Below are 25,671 nucleotides of genomic sequence, written 5' to 3' on the forward strand. Positions count from 1 at the left end.
TCTCCACATTGAATGCAAGCTAGTGGTATGGTGGGAGACCAGTAAATGTGGCTCAAAAACCAAGGAAACCAGCTTCCTGATAAGAAAACCAGCTGGCGGGAGAAAAGTAGTCTCCAAGGAGAAAATGTAGTCTCCCACCCTTGTACCACCTCCCAAACAATGAAAACAAGGTTCAAGTCAAAAATGAACCAAGACGGATGCAAAACGAGGGTTCGGGGGTCGAAACGCGCAGCCGGGTGCCTTGAAAATAGGCTGTTAAGCAACGAAAGTGGCGTGCGACCACAAAGGTGGTCTCCCGGGCCACAGTGTCCCTCTAGAGAGAGGAAGCAAGGTGTGTGCCAAAAACCGTGCCAAACAAAGAAAGTTAAGCGGTCCCAAACTGAGGCGCACGACCGACGGCTCCGAAAACTGAAAACTGGTCTCCAAACAGGAAAAGTGGCCTACGACCACGAAAAGTAGTCTACAGCCACTGAGAGATGGTCTACGAGACCTCTCCCTCCCTTCGGGAAGAGAAAACAAGACCTGGTTCGCAAACCGAGGCAAAGCACAAAAAGGTCCCGAGAACCGGGGATAAGGCTCTCAGCCGAAACTCCAAAACCTCAGAACGAGCACAACATACACAATCACCGAACGCTCAATCGATGACGTCTGAGTCTTAAGGTCGGTCAAAAATAAAGTGTCTGTAATGACCAATCATGGAAAGTCGTTCACTTTCAATGACATGCTTCGTACGCCATTAAAAACTATTTAACGACAAATTTTGTGTGTCGTCGTTACTTTTTCTACGACATACTAGAATATGCCGTTAAAAACTATTTAACGACAGATTTTGTGAGTCATCGTTATTTTTTCTACGACTATTTTTACACGCCATTAATTGATGAGACAAATAACGACGCTAATTGTGCGCCGTAAAATATGTAATACGACGACTTATTATACCTGCCGTAGAATATGCAATTTTTTTTTTATATATTTACTTTTAAATTCAACAGGTTTTATTTGACCAATTTTGTACAATCTAACAATATTACAAACAAGTATCACAAAACATTAATCAACCACCAAAATATTGTTTGAAACATCGAAAAGAAACTATATCCATAAATTATAAGCATTCAACAATTGTCTATATATTCCAAACATTCGAAAACGATCTCCTTAAGTTCTAAACTGTACAAAAAGTTTAAACCATCCAAAACTATGCATATCTAACTTTCTAAACATATCGACAACTATTAAGAGATTATCTAAAACTATCGACAACAGTTCCTATAGTAGTTGCAGCTGCAGCTATAGCAAATCCACTTGCTCCTATCACAGGAACGAGAGTGCCCGATGTATGTGTTAAGACACCTAAACCCGTTGCAATAGCTGGAGCAACTAACCCTGTTGCATTTCTTGTCTGCATGACAAAAGAAACTTCACATAAATACAAAAACCAACGACTTAGGAACAAAAATATTTCTTGAGGTATTAAGAAATGATCAAAAAATTTTAAAACATCAACAAAACATTTCCAAAATTAATAAAATAATTCAATGGCCCCCATAAAAGCAATGTCATAATGAAAAATTAGCAAAAACTCAAAATCTCAATAGTTTGCTACTAAATCCAGACCATAAGAAGCTCAAGAGAAAAATCAAATTTAAAAAGCGGAAGAGGTGAAATTAATCTACTTCAATGAAAACAAAAAAAAAAAACTGAAAATTTGTGATTATTAGTAATATTCGGGCATGCCTAATATTTTAGCAACATCCCATGAAAGGATTTTCCAAAATGTCTGACATTACATTTATTCAGGTTATGATCAACCAAGTTCAAATGGGTCATGTCATTGTGCTAATGACCTTTTGTGGAATTTGGAAAGGTCCAAATGTTTACTATTAAGCACAAACTAAATACCACATGTTTACAACAAGAAATATCCTAAAATAAATAATGTTTACTATATGAATTTTTCCATCTAAAATATCAAAGAAATAACTTAATTCAGTAATTTGAAACTTTATTCGTCTAGTCTAATCAAAATAGTTCCATCGACTTCTCATATCAACAGCTACTACATTTTTACAATCCGAACGCAATTTTAAAAAGCAAATACACAAAACAACATTAAAAGCAGGTCATTTCAAGAACTGATATAGCAAGATTCTCGTCAAATCTGACACACTAAAGAGGATGCCTAAAATGCAAGTTTCTTTAGACACCGTTTTCCATCTTATGATAATCATAGACATGTTCTTTATTTTTCGAGTATCAATCACAGATGAAACCTTATACCTTTTTTGGGTCACATCAGAGAGGCAAGATATGGTAATAACTTACAAGACAGATGCAACAGGTTTTTTCTTCATGGTTTCGATCTGAATAGATCTTTGTTTTTGTCAAACACTTTGAAATCATATCTTCAGACAAGACAGTGTTGACATTCCCTATCCTTTCTTCTAGAGCAAGAAGTTCCTGTCCAATGCCAACTTCACATTAGTAATAGTTGGGGAAGACTACAAAAATGAATTTTTTAACAACTAAATTTAACCACCTCATAACTCATGTCGTCGATGTCTAGCCTCATGTCTCCATATTGATCCGAAAAATTCCTGGAACTGGCGTACAATAACGAGGGATCCATCATTATGAAATCCTGCAAAGATAAAAATGAATTCAAGTCACTAGCTGATCACAACTTAGTAACTGTTGCCCATATCAAAGGACGTTCCAAGAATTCATTCCTGTACATGTACCTACCTACATCCTTGTCCAAGAATCCAAAAATTTACTTATTTTATTTTTAATTATAGCTTAATTACTATCTTATCAATATTTAATTTCTTATTTTTAGGGAGCAGTTTCCTATTTTGTATTAGGAATTTATTTGGTAGATTTGAATATACTCCATATACTCTGTTATTTGTCCTCTTATCTCTCAAAATTCAACATAAAAGTACCAAGGCTTCATGTTTCAATCAATAACAAGTTGGTTATCTCTCAAAACTCAACATAAAAATACCAAGGCTTCATGTTTCAAGCAATAACAAGTTGGGATTACCACATGACCTTGCCCAGAAATACTAGTTAAATACGTAGTCAAAATTAAAAGTCAACTTCTAATGGAACTTGTCCTTGTACACAATAATGTACTCAATGGGGGAGCGAGTACAAATCTTTGTACAAACTATCAGTCTATTTTGACTAAAAATATGGAAGTGTAGTTCTTTATGTCCAAAAAAAAAAAAAAGCATGGTGTGGTCATATGGATTAGAATTCAATTGATGAGAGACAAAAGTACACTACAACTTCATCATAACATTATCTCAGCACCTCACAAACGTATGAAAAGAATATGGATTTCTGCTGACAACACAAATTAAAACTATCAAAACTGGTACAAGTCTACTTAATATGAAAGGAAAAGAACATATAATGATGTACCTGAATTTAATTTGACTTTGCCGAAAAGAATTGCTTTGATTTACTATTTGCACTTTATGCTTTATACAATAGAATAGTGTGGTGCAAATGTTGTAGTCATTACCTCTCTCAAAACACAAAACCCACCTAGGATTAACAGAGAATTATGCAATTAAGGCAATTAACAAAAAAAAATAAAAATAAAAATAAGGCCTTACTTCATCCCCTCCGATTCTGCCATGTCACTTAGTTACAAAAGGCGCAATCATAGAAAGACAAAATGTGGGTTGTTACTCACTGTCACATTCTCATAAAGCATGTTTTACACTAAAAATATGAATGGTAGAGACCTCTAACAATTTTTCTTCCTCGTCTTCTTCTTCTTCTTCTTTTAATGTTGAAACCTAACAATTATCAGGTGGGAATTCAATTCAAATCACCAACAGTTAAGAGGATACATTTTCTTTAAGTAACTAGTTATCTACACAACTAAACACCCCCTAACTCTGCCCAAAAACCACTTCCAGATGAATTTTGAGTGGTTTTGTTGTTCTCTTATTTGGATAGAAAACTTCCCTTTCTTTCCTCTTCGTTAGTTCATCCCTTCGATGATTTTGGCTTTGTAAACAATGCCCCACCTAGCTGAATAAGCGTAAGAAAGTTACCTGGAAAAAAAGAGAAAAAGGCAAGGTGCACATTCAAGTGAAATCAACGATCACAAACAAAGATATCAACTTATGATCAAGGAAAATAAATAATAACAATATTCCAAAACACTAATAATGTAGAAAAAATAGCATCCTAAGAGAATATTTGAGTAGAGTTGAGTTGACAAAATAAAGAACAATTCATGCATCAAGGCCGCTGTTGAAAATTCACATCACAATGTTATAGTCAAACAAGACAATCACTTGAAAGAAAAAATCTCCACAGATGAAAATTTGTAAATCAATATGTTTCTAAGCAAAATGAAGCTATAATATTACAAGGATGTCTTCCAACAATGGCCTACACAGGGGAATAAGACATCTTTTTTGAAGGAGTTCAGCATAGAGAGCAATGGAAAATTCAAAAAAGAGGCAGAGCAATGATGGGGAGGCAAAGAATGATATGCTCAGTAAGTGTGGGCCAATCAGAATAAAGAACCATAAATGGAGTTCAATCTCAAATTTTAAAATGGGTAGCTTGGATGTAATACCTTGGACTAATCCTCCAAGCGACAAGACAGACAACTATGAAAAGGTGATCAGTCGGCACGCGGTAACAAGAAACTGAATCCTGAATTTTCACGAATAAGCGGTGGTGGTTCTACGTCCGAAATGTCAATCTGCTCCATTGATTTTGAGATGTCATCAACTGAAAATGGAATGTTGTACCATGAATGATGGGCAAAATATCAGTGGCCAACAACACAAAAATATGGCCTTCAGTGAAGTGATGAAAATGCTACAAATTTTAAAGATAACAAAAAGAAAAGTGCACACACACACACTCATATGATTTAGTCTGTCTTTAACCTTGAATCGTCATCCAGCAAAAAAGAACTGCTGACAGCATTGTTTGAATCTTCAGTCATCAGCACCCTCATGTTGGATATTACCTGTCAATCAAAATATCACATAGCAGAAGTCACCCTAGTCAGTAACACTTTTAAGGATCTTTTTGATCCATCAACAACATTTAAAATGAAAGAAGTCTATGCCAAATTATAGTGGTAGAAATGTTGACCCTTTTTATCCAAGCAAATCACCAACATATAAAATGAAATGAATATGCTTTGTTGGAAATAAAAGGCTATAACAAACACCTTAAAACAACTTGGAAGAAAATTGGGTAAGAACTTTCACTCATATTTCTCTCATTACATTCTCATTCCACCAATAGATAGATTACATGGTTGTATATAATATCCTAAAACTAACTCTTGACAATCTACCATTAAGACAATACTAAGACCTACTTACTCCAATAATTTGTAACAACCACATCACTGATGCCCATTAACGTATCACTAATGTCTTAACACATTGACTCTAGTGGGAGCCACATTGACTCTTTGACCTATAGCCCCATTCCCATTATTTCTGATAGTTGAAATAATTATCACGTCCTTCTCACCACCTTGAAACCCATCAACTGAGCGAACACTCACAAAGAAGTCACTCTCTGCATCTGTACTGTATGTTGTTCCAAGTTTCTCTTGAATTGCAATAACCTGGGCATTGTATGGTGATATCACACCAATGCTAACCCTCTGTTTTAAGGCAATGGATTTTATAATGGGATAAATAAATAGTCAGTTCTGCAATTCAATGGTCAAAAAGCAGAACAGTTAGGAAAAATGTCTTTGTTTTCTATTTCTTTGATTTTTCCCCAAAATCAAACTAAACTAACGCAACCCAAAAAACAAAAGGCAGACTCGTTTTAATTGAACCCATATAATGAAACACCAATACTCAAAATTTCTATAGTTTGATTAATTTTTCTTGCATTTTCTTGGCACCCAAACAGAAATAACAATCAATATAAAATGAGGAAATCTTCTTACCTTCATCTTGGCAACTTTGAGTCGAAAAATCTCAATGACCATAAGCATCAACAATCGATGATTTAACAAAAAAGCATATGAATGTGGATATATATAAATATATATATATATATATATATATATACGGTACCTTTTCGATGAGAGTAACAATGATGGTTCAGGTAATGGCCTTTTCGGTGTTATCAGAGTAACCTTGAGCACAAGCCTCTCGTCTGGTGAGATCTTCACCGATGGTTAGTTTCTGTGGAGCCTGGATCTGAAGCCGCCATGGTTGAGATCGCTTCGTGTTGCAGATATCTGCGTGACAGTGGCCTTCGCACCCTGGATGAGATGAAGAGGAAGACGAAACGCGATAGAGGTGGCGGGGGAGGGAGATTGAGGACGACGGTGGTGACGATGGAGGGTGCACAACGCACAACTATCGTCCATTCTCTCTCTCTATCTCTCTCTCTTTGTGTGTCTGTTCTCTGTCTAATCTGAAAGATTAAAACACTAATCGAATCAAAATCAAACCTAAGGTTGAATTGAAGAAGACGGAGACATGACCTAGGGCTTTTACACAGCTATACAAATACACGATTATTATAAATAAATAAATAAATAAAGAGGAGGTGAGAGAAGAGGTAAGGTGGTCGGTAGTTCGTCGAGAGAGAATGACGGCGAGAGGAGAGATGGTCGGTGGTCGGCGGCGTCCCGATGGCGGTGGTTGCAAGAGGAGAGAGACGAAAGAGAAGGGGTAGATGAAAGGCAGAGGACACTGAGAGAGAGTAGCGTGTATATACTTATTTTTTTGGCGAAATGGCGCCACAAAATTTTATTTTGGCGTCTTTATTTTTTTAACATACAATTCACGACATGGATTGTGTGTCATAAAAAGATAATATTTTTAACGACCAGTGATATGTAAGTCGTAAAAAGTATAATATTTTTAATGACAGGCATTATGTGTGTTGTGAAAAATATTTACTTTTCACGGCTGGCGTATGTGCATTGTGTATAATTGATGTATTAACGGCGTGCATTACAAGCTGTAAAAAAATTATCGGTATTATCATTCACGGCCTACGCAATAGACACGTCGTAATTGGAAAAGTATTTACGACGTGCAAAAAGAGCAAGTCGTAAAAGTGAGAAACTACGGCGTGCATTTATTGTATGTCGTTGATGTGGTGTCGTAAAAAAATCAGTTTTGTTGTAATGCTATGCAAAGTAGTGGACATACTAATGGTCAGACTAGTAGTCACAATTATGAAAGACCATCACCTATACCTCAGTCATGGTATGAGCCTTTTTTTAGGCCTGTGGTAAATCAAAATATCTCATTACCTAACAAGGAAGCCATACAAATTGGTGGATCTAGACCAACATAAGAAAATGGCATGAGAATGTTTTCAAATCCCATGTTTGAAACTATGCCTAGCACGAGGGGGTTCACTAACCCTCTGTTTGAATTCACACCCGGGGGGTTGGAAGGATTTTCTATGGCTGGGAGAGAAACAACATTTGTTTCTCCTTTTGCAGCACCTTTCACAGGTCCATTCGCAGGACAGGTTCAAAGAGGTCAACCATACCCTCAACAGCAACCAATACCACAGGGACAACCAGTCCCAACTATACCCCCTATGGACCAAAAGGACCTCAAGCACATGGGATTCCACCAAACCTTGTGTTTGCTCCTTCAGTAGTAGTCCAACAGGTACAAAATATAGTTCCTATGGACCAAATTGTTGATATTGTCAGAGAGATGTGTGGAACTATGGTTCGGGGGGTTCAGACTCCTGTAAATGAAAAGCCATACCTAGAATGGGTAAATAGGGTGCATTGTAAAACCCAAGTTTTGAATATTATTATTTTTGGATAGATTGGTAATTACATTAATTTATATGGGTCACTTAGTAATATCAAGAATTAGTTATGAGATGGCATGATAATTTCTATTACTGAGATGGGTAATTTTGTAATTTTAAGAAATTAGGTTAATAACCCTAAAATATATATATATATATATATATATATAAATAAAAAGAGGGAAAAATGGGGTTTCATATTTCTTTTTATCACGACTGCGCAGTGCATCCTTAGGAGGAACGACAGTTGGAAATTGAAGCCACTGAATGTTCTTGATTGCCCATTGACTGAGATATTTTTGCCCCATTGTTTACGTTATGTAAAGGGATCAATTGTTTATTATATTATGTACATGGGTCAATAGGTAGTCAGATGGTTTTGGGAAGGAAATTTGTGTGGATACCTAAATATTGAGAGTTTGGATGCATGGAGCAACGTGTATGTGCAATCGTATGGGTTATTGGAAACAGTGCAAATTATTATGTAGGTGTAGTTTTGCAATAGAATTTGGTATATTAGATAAGTTGTGTTTAACTATTAAATTAAGGGAATTGATTTGATATTTCTTGTATATTAAAGCATCTCATATATGCAGTGGGTTCTTGTGGATATGTGAAAGACACAAAAATATTAATTTGTTTGAGGTTATATTTATTAGGTTCGTGCGATTGAAGTGGTGGAGTTGAGTATTTGAGATTAGTTTGGGAAATATTAATTTAGCTGTTTGAGGTAAGTAACCCTCTATCACTGTTGGTACATTTTTTATTCCTATTGAATCGTTTAAAATTATAAGTATTTATTCATAGCCTCTATGTTCTCTTAAAATAAAATATGAGTCAAGTATAAAATAGCATCGAATATTATTATGAAAATTATTTGAATATTTGGTGAAACTATTCTGAAAATTGTACTAAACGTTTATTTTAAAAATATCGAATATTTTATTTAAAGGTTGTGTATTGTTTGAATTTTGAACATCACTCTAGTCTGACTGTGATTTGGACCCTAGCCAATAGGGGTTATTTATTGGCACAGAAACTAATTTCTTTTGGGGTTTTACCACCGACCTATGTGTGGTTCTGGGCCTTGTCACGGGCTAAGTGACCGTAGTCATTCAGATTTGGGTTTTGTGAATCAAATCATTGAACTATCTGAATATTGAACCATCGATTTGAACAATGAATTACTTTGAATTATCTTGTTAGCTTTTCATTTAAAATGTATTGTACATTGTTTATTTTTAGCTATGAAACCATCTTACAAATAATTGTTCATTTATTGAACTGTAGAAAAATTTATATTTATTGGTTATCGATTTATTTATTAAATTTTTTTATACTTGATCCAGCTGGCAGTGATGGTTGGTTATTTACTGGGCTTTCTAGCTTACCCTTTTTTTTTTCTTCAGATTCTGAAGAGTAGAGCTGCGCGGGATTTTTACATGTGGGAGTGCTGAGAGTAGGACTTTGAATTAAGTACTTGGATTATTGTTTTGTTAATGGATTTTATTAGTGGACTTGGTGGATAATTTCATATGATAAGAATAATCAATTTTTATGGATTTTAGCATTATGATAATTAAGGATTTAATTGGACTATTTTACATTGTTGGTTATGTGTTGGACTCTTAGCCTTGCATGCTCACTTAAATGAGTGTGCGGCGTTGTCACGGAACTTGGGGCTTGACAATTTTGTGGTATCAGAACCAGGTTGTAATTTTAAAGGCTGGTATAGAATAGTGGTGAGATTGGGTAGATGTAGGATTGGGAACGCTTATAATTTGATATAATGTTAATTTTATTTATTTTTTATTTTTTTTATGTTATAGGAGCTTGAGAATAGAATAAGATGAGGTTTTATTATTGATGCATTTAGGTTGCGATGGAACATGAGGAGACATTGGCAAATATGGCTAGGAATACACGTCAGGGTTAAATGAATCAACGAACTGGTAGTAACAATCGGCGAGGGAACGTAACTAATAATGGTAGTGGTTCTCAAGCAGTTGGAGGAAATCAGGGGCAAGAGTTGGGACAACAAGAACAAGCTGCAATCCCCAATCCAATTGAAATGGTTCAAGTGCTTCAGACGTTGGCCGGGGTGGTGCAACAACAAACCACCATAGGGAATAACTTGACTAAACTTATGAAGCAACAACAGTGGATGCATCCAGGTGTTGGGCCACAACCAAGGCCACGTTGTAACATTACTGAGTTTAAGAAGATAGCCTTGGCATTTGACGGAGCCACAGACCCTTTGGAGGCTGAAAAATGGTTGACAGAAATGGAAAAGTTATTTCCCGTTTTTGAGTGTACGGATGATCAGAAGGTGACCTATGCTACGTTTATGCTACAAGGGATAGCTAATGATTGGTGGCAGATGGAGAAGCGCATACACGAGCATGATGCCAACCCCTATACATGGGAAAGGTTTAAGAATGCATTTAATGAGAAATACTTCCCTAGAAGTGTTCATCTACAAAAACAGAGGGAATTTTTGAAGTTAAAGCAAGGGAATAAGACGGTTGCAGAATATGAAGCTGAGTTTACAAAGTTGCAAATTTTCTGTCACTAACCTATTCCCAAAGAAAGTTATGGGGATTGACACTAACCTATTCCTAGAGATTAGGGAAGTTTCAGCAAATGTTGGTGCGCCAGATTTTCGAAACCTATCCTTGATTGAATTGGAGGAGGTTAATGTGCAGATGCACGCTGCCAAGTAGATTGCTTTCAAGAAAGATACCAGAAGTTCACCAGTAAATGAACAGAGCTTTGTGGACCAAAAAGATGACTCTAGTGAGGAGACACTGGATGATGACTCTCTAGAGGCAATTGTCATGCAAAGGATGTGTCCCAAATGCAGGTTAAGTTACAAAAGGGCTCCCAATTGATGGGAAATAGTATTACAAAGATGTATAGAGACGCCTTAAGCCAACCAATAGCTACAACAAGAGGCCATACCCAACTGGTCCCAGACAGCAGCCATTTTTGGCTGGACCACAAGCCACTAGAATGCATTCCAAGGGTAAAAGATCTCTGCATGAGTTCGGACCACCTAATTATTATGGGATAGAAGGAAATTATCCTGAGAGAATGCCTGAATTGGGCCCAAGTCAAGGAATCAGAGCCAGTAATTGGCCTCCAAGGTCAACTTCGAATAAGATGCAAGGTAATTACCCTAAAACAAGGCCTGAATTGGGCTCAAGACAGGGTGCCAGAGCCAATGAATGGCCTCAAAAGTTAGCTTGAAGGTGGTTTCAAAGACTAGGAAAGCAAGTTCAGCAACTGAACCAATGAGTTCATGGGTATCCGGGGTGCTAAACTGGTTTGTCATGCATAACAAGCCTAAGAAGATACCTGCACAAAAGAGTATCCTTGGAGACAAGGACAAAATGTATGAGAGCCGAATAATTGGCAGAGTCAGAAGCGTACGCTTCGAAGGATGGACATTTGTTCGGCTCTAACCTGCACGATTAGGAGGCCGACTACAATTAACAGGCCGAGTAACTATGGGGCCGAATAAATGAGCAGTTTGAGAGCGGAAAGTGAACCAGGCCCCGAGGCCCTGGAAACGAGTATAAATAGAGGAATAACAGCCAAAGAAAGGTATGTGAGAATTATTTTGCTTAACTTAGAATACAAGTAACCCTGAGTGCAGAAACTAACTTGCCCGTCGGAGTGCTAATTCCGGCATCCCCAACCGGAGTGTTTATTCCTTTTCAGGTGACTATAAGAGAATCACTAACGTCCTCCAGGGTCAGAAGGGTATTTCCAAACCACTTCTCCACAATTGGCGCCGTCTGTGGGAATACTCAAACACATCTATGGCGGGCGTAACGGAAGACCCTCCGATAATCACTGATGAAAACACGCAAAGAGACGACCTCACTCCAACAAACATGCTTGGACCGGAGACTATCCCTGCAAGACGCGCTTTGAACTTCACCTCACCCTCGACTCTAGAGCATGAGGCAATACAGGCGATCATAGAACAAGCAAAGCAAAACGAACAGAGGTTGGAGAACATGATCGCAGAGAACGAACGTCTCCGTCAGGATTTGTCCTTAGAAGTGGCAAAGTCCAAACAAGCTGTACACCAAGATCCGGAACGACCGGTGAGGGCAGGTGGTTGATGATCTCGAGCCCGACAATAAGACATTGATAGCGACTCCGACTCATTATCCCCGGAGCCCAAGAAGAAGGGACGATCTGAAACTTTCAGTTCTTCTGAAGAGAGTCCCCGTATAAGGCATAAGCGAAGAAGAAACAGTTCGGATGAAGATCAACACGATCCTTTTGTCCGACAGATTGCATAGGCAGTGCTACCCAAGAAATTCAAAGCGCCGTCATTCACCCTGTACAACGGTAAATCAAACCCCACCGATCACATCCGTCATTACAAGCAAGCCATGACACTGCATGCAGATGACGAGGCTTTGATGTGCAGAATATTTCCGAGTAGTTTGGGACCACTAGCTGTCAGGTGGTATTACAAACTGGAGCTGGCTTCGATTAAAAGCTTCCATCAACTTCAAAAATCCTTCAGGGCAAAGTTTATCACTAATGAGGTCCAGCCAAAGCAAGCCGATTCCTTCTGGGCAATGCAGATTCAACCGGGGGAAATCCTTCGTGCCTACTCGACGCGATATTGGGAATGTTTCAATCTGGTAAACAATGCTTGCAATGACTCCATGGCCATCACCGCCTTCAAGATGGGGCTGCATCCTGACAGTGCCCTCCGCAGCTCTTTGACCAGACGGCCCCCTAAAACAGTTTGGTCGTTGATAAAAAAAAGTCGAAGAATACTATAAAGTGGAAGATGATGCCTTGAGGGTTAAAGCCGGCAATGTGACCAACAAGACAGCTCCTACTGAAATTGCTTAGCCGTTAAACTCTGTAGCACCTCAAAGCCCTGAACCACGGCATCGGGCAAAACGAGATAAGAGACGGGATTCCCGCCGATCAAGCGACCACTGCTCCCACCGAGAAAGTGAACAATTGCAAGTTGATAGTAGGCGCACGAGGCGCGTCGACAAGAAATATACGGAGTTGACAGAGCCGATCAGTGTGGTTATGTCCAAAACCTAACACCTTCCATTCTTCAAGTGGCCGTCGAAAAAGGTTGGACCTCCTGACACGAGAAGACAGGATAGACGGTGTGAGTATCACAAGGACCATGGCCATGATACTAAAGGATCACCTGGAGGAATTGGTACAAGATGGCCGCCTACAACAGTGCGTCCGAAAAAGTAACCCAACCCAAGCAATAGCCTTAAGACAGGATTCACCTCTGCTCGGCGTGATCCACATCATATACAGCCTGCCAATGTCATCGGCGGTGCATACGATTCAGTCGAAGCTCGACCCTTAAAGTCAACTCACTTCGGCTAAACGGCCCCATGAAGCTGCAAGCATTTCTTTTGATGATTCAGATCTGGCCAGAGTGACACTTCCTCACATCGATCCCTTGGTAATTGAGTTACGTGTAAACCGATTCACCGTTGAACGCATACTCATTGATCCGGGGAGCACATCAGAGGTTATGTATTACAAGACATTCACCAAACTCGGCTTCTCAGAATCAGATCTCTCTCCGGCTCCTTATCCATTATTCGGCTTCAATGCCAATCCAGAATACCCATTGGGGAAAATCACATTACCAGAGCCGGTTCCCGAACAGTAGACGTAGAATTCTTGGTCGTCAAGCTGTCATTGCCATACAATCTCATTATGGGGTGAACTTGGTTGCACACCATGCAAGCCTTGTCGAATACATATCATCGGCTGCTACGCTTCCCGACGGAGCGGGGCATTGAGCAAATCTGTGGCTTCCAGAAATCGGCACAAGCATGTTATCTCCTTGTTGAAAAAACACCAAAGGAGCTGCAGGTGAATTCTATTGAGGTGCTAGATCAAGAGAGCATCGACGATGTTGGGTGGCTCCCAAATGAAAAGGCCACGGAAGGCTTAGACCGAGTTGAAATCGATGGCAGCCCAGACAAATTCTTCATGGTCAGCGCATCCCTGAATCAGGCCGACAGACAGCAGCTAATCTCTTTCCTGCTCAGCAACATCGATATCTTTGCGTGGACTCCATATGAGATGCCGGGTATAGATCCGTCCATTTCACAGTACCATTTGAATGTTGATCCTAAGTGCAAGCCGACCATTCAGAAAAGCCGACGGTCAACCGCAGAGCACACTGCCGCCGTTGTTGAGGAAGTTGACAGGCTGCTTGAAGCGGGGGCAATCAGGGAAGTGACCTACCCTACATGGCTCTCTAATACAGTGGTGGCGAAGAAGAAAAATGGGACTTGGCGAGTGTGCGTCGATTTCACAGACCTGAGCAAAGCCTGCCCCAAGGATTGTTTTCCCCTACCCAGAATTGACCAACTTGTAGATGCGACGACACGCCATCAGCGTACGAGCTTCCTTGATGCTTACAGAGGCTACCATCAGATCGCCATGCATCTTGAGGACCAAGAAAAACTACATTCCTCACCCCAAGAGGAACCTACCGCTATAAGGTTATGCCTTTTGGGCTGAAGAATGCAGGGCCAACTTACCAAAGGCTGGTCACGGCTATGTTCAAGGAGCAACTCGGCTGCACTATGGAAGTGTACATTGATGACATGGTGGTCAAGTCCAGAGAAGAGCAAACCCATCTAGCCGATCTAGAAGAGACGTTCGGCATCTTACGTAAATAAAAAATGAAGCTGAATGCTTCCAAATGTGCGTTTGGGATCGGCTATGGCAAATTCTTGGGGTACATTGTCAACCACCGAGGAATCGAAGCCAACCCAAGGCAAATCACAACAATCTTAGAACTCGGCTCTCCTCGATCGGTCAAGGAAGTTCAGAAGTTAATGGGGATGGCTGCCGCACTCAACAGGTTCATCAGTCGGTCCACAGATCGCTACCGACAATTCTTTCATACACTACGGCAGGGTAAGGCTTTTGAATGGACCGTCAAATACGAAGCCGCTTTCAACGGCCTCAAGACCTACCTCCGCTCAGTACCACTCTTGACAACACCTACTACTGGTAACCCGCTCATTTTGTATCTGGCAGTTTTCGACAGGGTCGTCAGCGCAGTACTGATAAAGGAAGAGCTGAGGGAGCAGCGACCAGTGTATTATGTGAGCAAGGCAATAGTGGACGCCGAAACACGCTACCTTTCGCTGGAAAAACTCATCCTAGCCCTAGTCATGGCGGCAAGAAAACTGATGCATTACTTCCAGGGATATAGCATTGGGGTGCTAACAGATTATCCTCTTCGATCAGTACTTTGAAGTGCAGAAACATCAGGACATGTTTCAAAATGGGCACTTGAACTCGGCCAATACAACATTCAATTTCTACCTAGAACCTCAATCAAGGGACAGGTGCTTGTCGACTTCGTTGCCGAATTCACTGGGGGTCTTGCCGATTTCAAGTTCGATGAGATTCGACCGAAGCCGAATTAGAGAATTTATGTTGGGGACATTTGGCAGTTGTACTGTGATGGATCATCCAATCAGCGGGGCAGTGGAGCCGAAGTTGTAATCATGGCTCCCGACGGCGTAATAATTGAGCAGGCCGTCAAGCTCGGCTTCGAAGCATCAAATAATGAGGCCGAATACGAAGCCCTTCTAGCCGTTTTGCGGAATGCACATCTTCTGGGTGCTCGGTGTTTGCTTGTATTTTGCGATTCAAAACTGGTGATCAATTAGCTCAAAGGGGAGTACGTGGCAATAAACGACCATATGGCGCTTACATGAAAACGGCCAACTCCTTGCTGGAAAAATTTGACCATAATGAATTGAACCAGATAACGCGTGATCAGAACACATATGCAGATGCCCTTGCTTGCCTAGCCTCCGCCATTAATTCAGAGATTAAACGGTCCATCGAAGTAGGTTTCATCCTGGAACCGAGCATCGGCCCTTTGGAGGAAGTTCAGGTCAATGTTATAGAATCTGAACCGAGTTGGATGGATCCCATTGCTGCATTTCTGACTTCCGAACAGCTCCCAGAGGACAAGAAAGAAGCGCATAAGCTGTGAAACAAAGCCCTGCAATACTACTTGGATCCGCAAGGAAGGCTTTATAAAAAATCCCTCTCTGGTCCATATTTGGAATGTGTGCACCCTGACAAAATCGAAGAGCCTCTTGTTGAAATACATGAGGGTAGTTGTGGTGCCCATTCTGGCGGGCGCTCTTTGGCCCATAGAGCTATAACACGGGTATTATTGGCCGACAATGAGATCTGATGCCGAATGCTATGTGAAAAAATGTGAACAGTGCCAGAAGTTCTCCCCGTTAACCCATCTTCCTGCTGAAGAGTTGAGCTCTATCACCAGTCCCTGGCCGTTTGCCTAGTGGGGGCTTGATGTCATAGGACCGTTGCTGAGGGCCCTAGGGAACAAGCGATATTTGATCGCCGCCACAAACTACTTCACAAAATGGGTCGAAGCGAAGGCATCAACGCACATTCGAGATTCTGATGTCAAGCGCTTTGTGTGGAGAAATATCATAACACGATTCGGCATTCCAAGAGCCCTTATCTCAGACAACGGCACCCAGCTTGATTGTGGCGTCTACCGAGAGCTGTGCAGCAAATATGGTATCCGGCCTTACTTTTCTACGCCGGCTTACCCATAAAGCAATGGTCAAGCCAAAGCCTCTAATAAATCCATCTTGGACGGCATCAAGAAGAGGCTGGAGAAAGCTAAACGCAAATGGGTCGAAGAATTGTCGAGTGTATTGTGGGCTCATCGAACTACGCCGAGGCGATCTACTAGAGAAACGCCGTTCGCTTTGTGCTTTGAAACCCAGGCGATCATACTCTTAGAGATCGACCACCCAATCCTAAAATCTCAAGTTTTTGATATGGGCCGAAACGACATGATGCTGGCACTGGATTTGATTCTAATCGAAGAACGAAGAGACCGTGCCCTTGCGTTGATGGCGCGGTACCAGCAGCAGCTTGCCAAGTCATATAATCAACGTGTTCAATTGTGCCGCTACACACCAGGAGAGTTGGTCCTGAAGAAGGTACTTCCAGTTGCCAAGAAACCGACTGATGGAAAATTGGGTCCTAACTGGGACGGCCCCTATCAGATTGATTCGATTGCAGGAGTAGGGGCATATCGGCTCAAAGACATGTCAGGGAGGAGTCTGCCACGGCCTTGGAATTCCACATTTACGCAAATTTTATCATTGACCGTACTTTGTGGGCCATGACACTTGTTCTGAACGGTTTGCCATGTACATCTCATTTTCTGTAATACAAAGATTGCTACTTACTCACTTCAAAATCAAGTTCAAGGGTGTTCTAATAAAAGCCTCCGAATTTGGAGCGCCCTTCGTGGATATCACAATTGGCCAAAATAAGTCTCCGGATTCGGAGCCCATCAGCGCACGACGTCTTTGGGCCGATAAAAGCCTCCGGATTCGGAGCACCCTTCGTGGATATCATGATTGGCCAAAAGTCTCCGGATTCGGAGCCCCATCGGCGCACGACGTCTTTGGGCTGATAAAAGCCTCCGGATTCGGAGCGTCTGTTGACGTTCCTAGAGAACTCTCGAGAAAATTTCGTTTTGTTCTCTAGCTACTACAGTTCGGACTCAATGTCACGGTTCTCAATCTGATCTCATAATGTGCGATGTGAGACTGATAAATCACCAAAGAGTCGAAATCCGGCAAATCGTTTTGGAAAACTAATTTTTAAGAAAGAAGTGCCAAACATGGACTGCTTTGCCAGATACAGAGTCGCCACCTAAATATTTTATCTTAGGAAATCTAGGAAACCCTGACTTGTGCCTAAGGTCACGTGTCCGTCATCACCAAAGTTGCCTCGGCTAGGGAACTTGGGTACGAGAGGGGAATGTCATGTAATGAGCACCCCCACTCGCCCGATCAAAGATCGGCCTATACTAAGCATGATATCTTGTTTTTGAAAACACATGCGTTCTAATTCCGGTTAATTAGCTAGAATTACTATGTGATGCGTACAACACACAAGTATAGACTAGATCGCCTAATTTGGAACAAAGCATCGCATATCCGTTTGTTTGGAAATGGTTTGAAGTTTGCTACTTGCAAGTAGGCTAAAACACGGATTTCAATGAATTGTTCCAATTCAAGCAATCCAACCTTCACCCACAGGCATTCAGGCAGTTATATCACATAAGCAGTTAGCCTCATGACAAGCATGCTGTCATGTTAACACTCACACACATGCAAGATGCTAAAGCATAAACACTTACGGTGTACTTCGAGCCAAAATAAAGAACTAGTTAGTAATCAATGTATGATCCTAGCCCATGTTAAGACGGCTAATGCAACACATGCAAAATGTAACTAGAATAGGCTCGGCTATCCTAAGAATGGCATATGAGATGCAGCTTGATACATGTATTCAACTTGGAATTGAAATACGATGCAATTAGTATGATGCGCCGAGCCCGGTGCATGCAATACAGATGAATGAGTGCAAACATGCATAGCATAAGGTATGCTAATTGAAATATGCCCTAAGACTAACCATCGTAAGCGGTTAAGTAAAAGAGAGAAAGAAATGGGGTTGGAAGACATGTGTCACACACACGCACGCTTATTACAACAATTGGCTCTCTCGGGAGAGAGACCGAAAGAATAATACAAACTATCTAATTAACTAACTAACAAGCTAATTAATTATTACACAATCAAATGAATAATTAGCTACAACTAATTATTAACAACACTTAAATAATTAGAGCTTTATCTTTATAGCATTAATGGCTTGTAACTGTTGGAGAGAGGAGATTTGAATCTCCTACCCGTTGGAGCAAATCAAGGAGGAAATCTTCCAACTGTGTTTGATCAGAGTATCGAGAAAGCAGACTGTATACAGGTCTTGGAAAGAAAAGGATCATTTAATGATCTCCTTCATAGGTCAACTTCTTGGACAAGATATGGTGCTAGAAGATCTGCTCATGGATCAGAAAAGATGACATACTCTGCACACAAATCTGAAAAAGTGACTAAGAAAGGGGCTGTGTCAGTACAGATCTGATTTGGTAGCTGTATTTTTGAAACCCAGATTTTACGGGTGTCGGCCCCTGCAACTTGGGTGTCGACCCTTTTCTTTTCTTTTCTTCTTTAAGTTTTTTTCAGGTGTTCCTGGTGTCGAGCCTTGTGATTCTTGGTGACGACCCTCGCTGCTGGATTGCATTCTAAAATTTAGGCCAAGTTTGGGAAGACTAAAAAAGTGCACTTTTTGTCTTTTTGGACTAAAAAATTGAGGTTGAAAATATGGATGTTTGGGTTAACTTTTTGACTTTTTATTGAAAAATGTGTAATAAAAAATTGTAAAAATTGATTTGTAGGGAAAAATTTGAATTGGGAGTTGTGCAGCCGTAATTGTTGACTTTTGATGAATAGTGTTAACTTTTTAACTTTTTGAGTAACTTTTTGACTTTTTGGTTTTTTTGGAAGTACCCAAACTTGGCCTTAGTATTGACCCTTGCTGTTCTTGGTGTCGACCCTTGCCTCTAGAATGCATTCTGAAATTTTGTGTCGACCCTTGCTTCTGGAATGCATTCTGAAATTTGGTGTCGACCCTTGCTGTCAATCCTTGCTTATGGAACACTTAGGCATTTTGAGCTACACTCTGGTATAGACCCTTGCTATTTTGGTGTCGTCCCTTAAACTTGTTTTAAGCATAAATAAAATTTTGCAAACAAGTGCTAATCTCATTTTTTGAGGGGTTAAAAACTATTGAAAAATAGCACTCTAGAATCATAAATCTTCTAGAAACATTAAAGCACAATTTGTATATTATTATTTTGAAAATGTGAATAATAAAATGAATTTTAAATATTTGTTAATAATCAAAATCAATAAGAATTTAAAGTTAAATAATCTTGGGGCTAACAAAACTGCTAGGAGGTGTTGAAGTGTACACTAAGGCCCCGTTTGGGAACATGCTAATTTAGTAACTTTTTGGCTATTTGGCTAAAATATGAGCTAAAAAAAACTAGTATGTTTGGGATGACTTTGACGAAAAGATGTACAAAAAGTAAAGAGAAAAGAGAATCTTTGACTTTTTGATATAAATTATTGACTTTTTGACTAATTTTAATAACTTTTTAAATTTTTGGTTAAAATGATAAATTTCCAAACAAGGCCTAAGATGGTCAGCTATTAGTGTAGACTATAACTACAGTGGTGATAGATCCCACTAAAAATGAACCACTAAACCAGATCTAATGAGCTGGCAGTCCAGAAAAAAAAAAAAAAAGAACAAAACATCAAATCAATTAAGAGTACAGTATTTTTAGAGCTATTAGAGCTCATTATTTTAATAGTCTCAAACAATTTTCCTATAACTATGGCTGGCTAGATAAAAAGTAAGTCTTATTGTACTTTATTTATTTATATATATTTTAATACATTATTTGTATTTAACACGTTTTAACATACAGCTTAACATTTTTATTGCAACACCAGACACGTTCACTAAACTAACAAACTTTAACATACAAATGAATTCTACTTTTGTTATTTTTTATTATATAACATAATATAACATACATATTTAGCTATTCCAGGGTAGATGTTTTAAGGGTCAAAATATCAAAATTATTAATATAATTTATCTAAAATAATTCGAACACGTGTGATTTTTAAAATAGATTTTATTTTTTAAAGATAAATATAATAAAATCTTATTACTATAATCATCAAGTCAATACCATACACAAAGACCTGCAATATATAATTTTACGGTAAACCAATATAAAATTGCCACGTAATCAAATAATTGATTTCCTATCCCTTCCCCTCATGTTCGGCAGCAAGGATCTCCTCCATGAATTTCTTACTTGACTTTTTATTTGATGGATCATTTGGTTTATTTTTAGGCTTAATTTTAATAATTCAAACTATTTAGTTTTCAGAATTTTTTATATATATAAAAGATTAAATTGATCGGATATTAAAAATTACGTGAACTAAAAATTTTATTAAATAATAAAATTATTTATTAAATTTTTTTTAATAGATGGGTTTTACTTCTTCTAATATTCGATCAATTTGATTTTTTATAGATATGATATACATTACAAATTTTAAATTATGAATAATTTAAATCATCAAAATTAGACTAAAAAATAAACCCAACAACCCATCAAGTAAGGAGTTAAGTGGAGAATTCAAGGAGGGAATCGTTGCTCCATGTTCGGTACCGCAAAACTCAAAACCAGTCAAATTCTTCTTCCACCATTCACCACGACCACAAGGCAACATTGCAATTTCGTCTCTTTCGACTGTGTAAAAATCAAAACAGCCTCTCAAACCCTAAATTTAATCTTGGTAGCAGGATGAGGGAGATGGGTTTTACAGAGGAAAGGGTTGGAGAAGGGGAGGGGAGCTGTTAGAAGAGGTGGTGGGTTCCACAGTTGAGATGAGGAGGAAGAGAAGGTAACTGCGAGGAATGGGGCAAAGAGAGAACAAAGGAATTTTCTAGGTAGTCACTGAATGAATTAGCTCACGTGTCACTGTTTTATTTGCTGATCGTAAACGAGAGATCTACGGCACTGCCGTAAATAACTAAAACTCTATGAACAAAGTCTCTCTTTTGAATGTTGATGAAGTCATCCACACACCTTCTACCTAGAATTTTTTCTCTTGCTGAACAGTATGAAGAATGAAAAGAGATTGAAATGCGAAGAGTCCACACATTGTATCCAATCTCATACCCAACCCCCCAAGAAGAACTTGAACAAGTTATGAGACTCATCATCTGCAAAGATGCAATTCAATATCTTGAGCTTCTCTTTCTCTTCTTTTCTTGTATTTGTTTCAAGTTTAGCATTTCCATAGACACCATTACTGTCACCCAACCCATCAATGACCCGGAAAGTATAATCTCAAGCAACAAAGTTTTTCAATTGGGATTTTTCAGCCCTGTCAATACTACCAATCGCTATGTTGGTATCTGGTACAACAACATCCCTGTGAGGACTGTGGTATGGGTAGCTAATAGAGAAAGGCCTTTAATAGATTCTTCCGGGAATTTGATGATATCCGAAGATGGCAATCTAGTGGTTTTGAATGGGCAAAAAGAGGATATTTGGTCATCTAATGTTTCAAATTCTGTGGCAAATTCAAGTGCCCGCCTGTTAGACTCTGGGAACTTTGTTTTGGTAGATAACTCAACTGGAAGGACAATATGGGAGAGTTTTCGAAACCCTTCAGACTCATTCTTGGAGAAGATGATGCTTACTAGTGATGGAAGTACAGGTGAAAAGATACTGTTGAAATCATGGGAAAGTCTTTCTGATCCATCCGTTGGAAGCTTCTCTGCCGGTATTAATCTTTTAACCATTCCAGAATTTTTTGTATGGAATGGAAGCCATCCTTATTGGCGCACTGGTCCTTGGAATGGTCAGATCTTTATTGGAGTACAATACATGACTTCACTGTATGGTGATGGTTTTAATGTGGTAGATAACAAAGAAGGAACTGTATCTGTGTCTTTCGCTTCTGCAAATGAGTCTATGTTAACATACATTTTCTTGAATCACGTTGGAGCTCTAATGCAGATGGGTTGGACTCAAGGGAAGGAAGAACCAGAGGTTGACTGGTTAGCTCCAGAAAACGACTGTGCTGTTTATGGCAAGTGTGGGCCATTTGGAAGCTGCAATTCAAAGGATTCACCATTTTGTTCTTGTTTGAGAGGGTTTGAGCCAAAGCACGTAGATGAATGGAATGGAGGAAATTTTATTAGTGGGTGTGTGAGGAGAAGTTATTTGCAGTGTGAGAGAAACAGTAGCAATAGTAGCCAAGAAAGCAAGAAAGATGGGTTTTTGAAGCTGACAACAATGAAAGTACCTGTGTTTGCAGTGTGGTCACCAGCTCTATCAAATGAGTGCGAAAACCAGTGTTTGAAGAATTGTTCATGCACGGCTTATGCATATTATGATGGCATTGGTTGCATGTTATGGAGTGGAAGCTTAATTGACATACAGAAATTCTCCAGTGATGGGGCAGATCTTTACATTCGCGTGGCATATTCAGAGCTCGGTAATATATTGCCTGTCCATATCCTTGTGCAACTTAAAACTCAACCCTTTGTAGTCAGATCTCAAGAAACTTTAGTACTTATTTAGCAAACTTGGAGATCTAATAAAGAAAAAAAGAAAGATCAATAATTGTGTGGTCCATTTTACTTGAACTATTTTGATATTTGTTCTGTTTTACAGATAAAAAGAGGGACTTCAAACTAGTCATTGCAATTTCAGTGATTGTAGGGTCAATAATCATATCCGTCTGCTCATACTTCATATGGATGGTGATGGTTAAACAAAGAGGTACAACAAATTTAATCAATCTGACTCAGAAATTAAGAAAACATTTTCTTCTATCATGTAGTACCTAACCTAGAACTAGTTTTTTAATCAGGATTCAAAAAGAAGAGCAATGACATGCTACCATTTAAGAAACGGTCTCCAGAATACTCAACTGAAGTGCCGTTTGAAGATAATTTAAACCAAGTTAAACTTGAAGAACTACCACTCTTCAAGTTTGAGAAACTTGCAATTGCAACAGACGAATTTAACTGGACCAACAAGCTTGGACAAGGTGGTTTTGGCCCGGTGTACAAGGTAATAATGATTGTTCACGCTGATCTTGAATTTGTTTTGTCAACAAGTGAAATAATTTGGTGTTTGTTTTAGGGGAAATTTCCGGATGGAGAAGAAATAGCGGTGAAAAGGCTTTCAAGGTCCTCTAAACAAGGGCTCGAGGAGTTCATGAATGAAGTTGTGATGATTTCTAAACTCCAGCACCGTAATCTAGTTAGACTCCTTGGCTGCTGTGTCGACGCAAAAGAAAAGATGCTGGTCTATGAATACATGCCAAATAAAAGCTTGGATGCATTTCTCTTTGGTTAGTACAAGTAAAAGCTCTTAACAAGTTGTTGCTTTCGTTGGATAACTCGTTATCTTTACTCTTTGGACTCACCATTTTACCAAAATTAGAACTTTTGTCTTGAAATCAATTTCTTTTGCCTTTTTCTCCCACTTATACTTTCTTTTGAATGACATTCTTTTAGGTCCACAAAAACAAAAGCTCCTAGATTGGAGTAAACGCTTCGACATCATTGAAGGGATAGGCAAAGGCCTCCTCTACCTTCATAGGGATTCTAGATTAAGGATCATTCATCGAGATTTAAAGGCAAGTAATATTTTGTTGGATGAAGCGCTAAACCCTAAAATTTCAGATTTTGGAATGGCAAGGATTTTTTGTGGCGATGAACACCAAGCCAATACGAGAAGGGTTGTTGGAACATAGTAAGTACCTGTCTCTTTCTCCCAAATCTTCATTCTTTCAATGTGGAACCTCCTAATTTAATGCAATATAATGAATTTTGACTTGATGTAGCGGCTATATGGCTCCGGAATATGCAATGCAAGGAAGCTTTTCGGAGAAATCAGATGTATTCAGTTTTGGTGTTTTGTTAATAGAGATTATAAGTGGAAGACGGAACACAAGTTTTTATAATGATGAGCAATCTTTGAGCCTTTTAGGATATGTAAGTCCACTCGATTCATTTGCATTTCCTAGTTCAATACTCAGAGGTTTATTCACTGTCAAAACCTAACTTTTACATGCCATATTGTTGTTAAAATTTCAGGCTTGGAAATTGTGGAATGAAGATAACATTGCGTTGCTGATAGATCCAATGATATCTTATCAAGACTTCAGATCAGAGATTTTAAGATGTGTATATGTTGGACTGCTCTGTGTACAAGAATTTGCAATAGATAGGCCTACCATATCCATGGTTCTTTCTATGTTAAATAGTGAAATTTCATATCTTCCAACGCCAAAGCAACCTGCATTTACTCAAACACCAAAGAATCTGTCTTCACAACAAAGCCAGAGTAAATGTTCTAGGAATGAACTTACTGTTACAATTGTTGATGGCCGGTAACATCTCAGATGTCGAGATGATTATTTTTATTTTTTTCCAATTTCATGTATATAAGGACATGCCATTGTAAACAACTTGCATCAAGTGGATAGACCTATCCACAACTATTTTTGGTGTTCTGTTAGCGCTTATCGGACAAACAATTACAAATCAAATCTTTGTGTGAACACTTAAATTTTAAGATTTGTTTTTTCTTAATCTGGAATTTACTTGGTGTTGAACGAGGCCGGTTCCTAAACATGTTGGAAAAAAATCATTAATCTTATTAGTTGAATGATTTCAGCACCAACACACCCTTCCAACTCAGGTTCATATAGTATTTATTTAATTAACATGAGGTATACACACAGACAAAAGAATTAGTGCAAACATTAATTATATATTTAGTTGTGTTCACTTAATAATTTTTCATTTTTCATTTTTAAAGCCAACCAGAAATTAGGTAATTGATTTGATGCAGAAGTTGGGTTAATTAAAAAAAAACAATGTGAACTGTCGTCTGCATTGACATTGCCTTGTGCTGCAACTAATCCACATTCCAAACACAGATCTAGACTGTCAAAAATTAAAAAACTACGATGGATTTAAAATACAAGTGCATGAGAAATTTGTTTTTTATGGTCAATTGTTCATGTTCATAACTAATGACAGCTAACTTCAGTATGAATTCAACTCATGCCTTCGGTGACAACTGATAAAATTGTGAAGAAGCAGAGAACTTGAGTCTAAACTAACATAGTTTTTTAAGTTTATGAATTAGATTGCAAGATAACAGTAAAATGACATCTCATTTTAAGACCTTAATTTAAACAGAAAATGTATATAATCACATGTTGAATTATCTGTATTGATGTCTCAGATATCAGTTGACTTACTATTATTATTATTTTTAGGTAATCA

General features: G+C 38.8%; 2 protein-coding genes across 7 annotated transcripts; one reads left to right on the forward strand and one right to left on the reverse strand.

Annotated features, from left to right (window-relative positions):
- Positions 1-1,072: 1,072 nt before the first annotated feature.
- LOC114299265 (E3 ubiquitin-protein ligase MBR2) lies at positions 1,073-6,811 on the reverse strand. 6 transcript variants are annotated; one of them, XM_082887937.1, is made up of 8 exons: positions 6,090-6,801; positions 4,929-5,011; positions 4,610-4,767; positions 3,762-4,076; positions 3,433-3,558; positions 2,543-2,644; positions 2,329-2,463; positions 1,073-1,405 (listed from the first exon to the last, which is right to left on the reverse strand). In XM_082887937.1, the coding sequence occupies exons 6-8, from the start codon at positions 2,633-2,635 to the stop codon at positions 1,247-1,249; spliced, it is 387 nt and encodes a 128-aa protein (XP_082744063.1). In that variant the 5' UTR covers positions 2,636-2,644; positions 3,433-3,558; positions 3,762-4,076; positions 4,610-4,767; positions 4,929-5,011; positions 6,090-6,801; the 3' UTR covers positions 1,073-1,246. The 6 variants fall into 6 exon arrangements, with proteins under 6 accessions (XP_082744063.1, XP_082744062.1, XP_082744066.1 ...); XM_082887936.1 differs by having other exon boundaries at positions 3,630-4,076; XM_082887940.1 differs by having other exon boundaries at positions 3,433-4,076; positions 6,090-6,811.
- A 14,566-nt stretch (positions 6,812-21,377) lies between these two features.
- On the forward strand, positions 21,378-24,926 carry LOC114299263 (G-type lectin S-receptor-like serine/threonine-protein kinase At1g11300). Its single transcript, XM_028243967.2, has 7 exons — positions 21,378-22,859; positions 23,039-23,146; positions 23,238-23,440; positions 23,513-23,723; positions 23,890-24,127; positions 24,219-24,369; positions 24,472-24,926. Exons 1-7 carry the CDS (start codon positions 21,497-21,499, stop codon positions 24,769-24,771), a joined length of 2,574 nt encoding a protein of 857 aa, XP_028099768.2. The 5' UTR covers positions 21,378-21,496; the 3' UTR covers positions 24,772-24,926.
- Positions 24,927-25,671: the final 745 nt, after the last annotated feature.

Source organism: Camellia sinensis, chromosome 9 (assembly GCF_055761805.1).
Source record: "Camellia sinensis isolate YWXY chromosome 9, ASM5576180v1, whole genome shotgun sequence".
Taxonomy (NCBI): domain Eukaryota; kingdom Viridiplantae; phylum Streptophyta; class Magnoliopsida; order Ericales; family Theaceae; genus Camellia; species Camellia sinensis.

What these genes read in the sequence shown, in the direction of transcription:
- LOC114299265 (XM_082887940.1), bottom strand. Translation starts at nt 2,635, where the DNA reads ATGATGGATCCCTCGTTATTGTACGCCAGTTCCAGGAATTTTTCGGAT. An exon ending in TCGACGACATGAGTTATGAG is followed by an intron (nt 2,464 to 2,542) that starts GTGGTTAAATTT and finishes GGCATTGGACAG; the next exon opens with GAACTTCTTGCTCTAGAAGA. An exon ending in AAACCTGTTGCATCTGTCTT is followed by an intron (nt 1,406 to 2,328) that starts GTAAGTTATTAC and finishes TTTGTCATGCAG; the next exon opens with ACAAGAAATGCAACAGGGTT.
- LOC114299263 (XM_028243967.2), top strand. Translation starts at nt 21,497, where the DNA reads ATGCGAAGAGTCCACACATTGTATCCAATCTCATACCCAACCCCCCAA. An exon ending in CTTGGATGCATTTCTCTTTG is followed by an intron (nt 23,724 to 23,889) that starts GTTAGTACAAGT and finishes ACATTCTTTTAG; the next exon opens with GTCCACAAAAACAAAAGCTC. An exon ending in CTTTGAGCCTTTTAGGATAT is followed by an intron (nt 24,370 to 24,471) that starts GTAAGTCCACTC and finishes TTAAAATTTCAG; the next exon opens with GCTTGGAAATTGTGGAATGA.